The sequence below is a fragment of the Tupaia chinensis genome, unplaced genomic scaffold (genome assembly GCF_000334495.1).
Source record: "Tupaia chinensis unplaced genomic scaffold, TupChi_1.0 Scaffold000673_1, whole genome shotgun sequence".
NCBI lineage: Eukaryota > Metazoa > Chordata > Mammalia > Scandentia > Tupaiidae > Tupaia > Tupaia belangeri.
The window spans coordinates 1053140-1054760 of record NW_006160196.1 but is presented as its reverse complement, the minus strand read 5'-3'; the positions used below and the strand labels follow the sequence as shown (position 1 = coordinate 1054760).

General features: G+C 55.0%; 1 protein-coding gene across 1 annotated transcript in view; it reads left to right on the top strand.

Annotated features, from left to right (window-relative positions):
• Positions 1-1621, top strand: part of TRPM4 (transient receptor potential cation channel subfamily M member 4) — a 59856-nt gene that overhangs the window by 56777 nt on the left and 1458 nt on the right. The window contains 2 exon segments of the mRNA XM_027776470.1: positions 948-1144; positions 1352-1484. Coding sequence (XP_027632271.1) covers positions 948-1144; positions 1352-1484 — 330 coding nt within the window.

Here is a 1621-nt window from a genome sequence, read left to right as displayed (position 1 = left end):
TTTTAAGTTCATTTTTATTTATTCTATAAGAGAGGGAGACAAGAGAGAGAGACAGGCAGGGAAAGAAAGACTGCGGTCCTCCCCTCCAGCCTCAACCATTCCATATCACAGGCATGTACATGTGTTCACTGCACACAGGATGTGAACCTGGTACCCTCCCATGCAGCCTCAGTATTATGGAGCAATGTGCTAACACTGTGTCACTGCAGGTGGCCCCTCGGCTGTTTCCATTAGAAATTTTTGATCAGTGATTTGATATCTTGTGATATGTCTATTGAGAGTTTCTCTTTCTACTCGAGTCAGTTTCTCGAAATGTGTCCATTTTATTTATCTAATTGGGCGGTATGCAATTGTTGATAGTATTCTCTTATAATCTTTTTTTATTTCTGTAAGGTTGGTAGTGGTGTCCCCTTTTCATTGATTATTTTAATGATTATATCTATGCTATCTTTTGAGCCCAACTCCAAATTCTACCTTAACTGATGACACATCCCAACCTTGACTTCTGACATGTGACCCTTGTCCCTTCTTTTTTTTCCCTTTTTTTGGAGAATTTTTTTTGCTCTAGGGCGTGTGTGCTTGCCAGACAGACAGAGAGAGACAGAGAGATAGAAAGCGAGAAATCACCCCCCAGGAGGGATGGTCACGCCGCAATCCCTTCTCCTCTCGGGATCTTGGGCATGCACACACACATGCCCGGCGTGAGTTTAAGCCACCGGGTCTGGGACTTGAACCGCGGTCAACTACGTGGGAGTCCAGCGACATAGCCATTACGCTAACTGCTGGCCCTTGACCCTTCTAACCTGACTTAAACCTTGGTCTTGTTATACCCTCTGTTTATTCTGAGATCCGCCTGCCGCCTTGGACTCTGAACAGATATTGCCTGACATCTAACCTTGATCTCTGGGATCAAGGCCTTAGGTGACCCTTGACCTCTGCTCCCTCAGCCACACGTTTGGCAAAGTACAGGGCAACAGCGACCTCTACTGGAAGACACAACGCTACAGCCTCATCCGGGAATTCCACTCGCGGCCCGCACTGGCCCCGCCCCTCATCGTCTTCTCCCACTTACGCCTTCTCCTGAGGCGGCTGTGCGGGCTCCCTAGGGACAGTGTGCCCACCTCCATGGCCTTCGAATACTTCCGTGAGAACAGTGTGGCCTGAAGGGGAGAAACTTGGGAAGAGAGATGGGCATGGGATCATGGGGCGGTGCGCCCGGAAGGGCTCGGGGCGGCGCTTAGGCGACAGGGCCCGACCCGGGGAGCACGCTCTCGGAGGGGAGGCTGGGTTTGGCCGGGGCTTCGGCCGAGGTGGGATGCGCCCCCTGACTCCGCCGGATTCCGCCCTCCAGGGGTCTGTCTCTCCAAGGAAGCCGATGGGATGCTGTTGACGTGGGAGTCGGTACACAAGGAGAATTTCCTGCTGGCGAGCGCACGGGACAAGCGGGAAAGCGACTCCGAACGTCTGAAGCGCACGTCGCAGAAGTGAGGGCGGGGCCGGGGCGGGGCTTCTGGCCTGGGGGCGGATCCCGCGGCCGCAGCTCTGGGCCGCTGGGACTGCGGTGAGCCGGGCTGGGGGCGGGGCCTGGGCGGGGCCTGGGCGGGGCGGGGCGCCAGGGGGC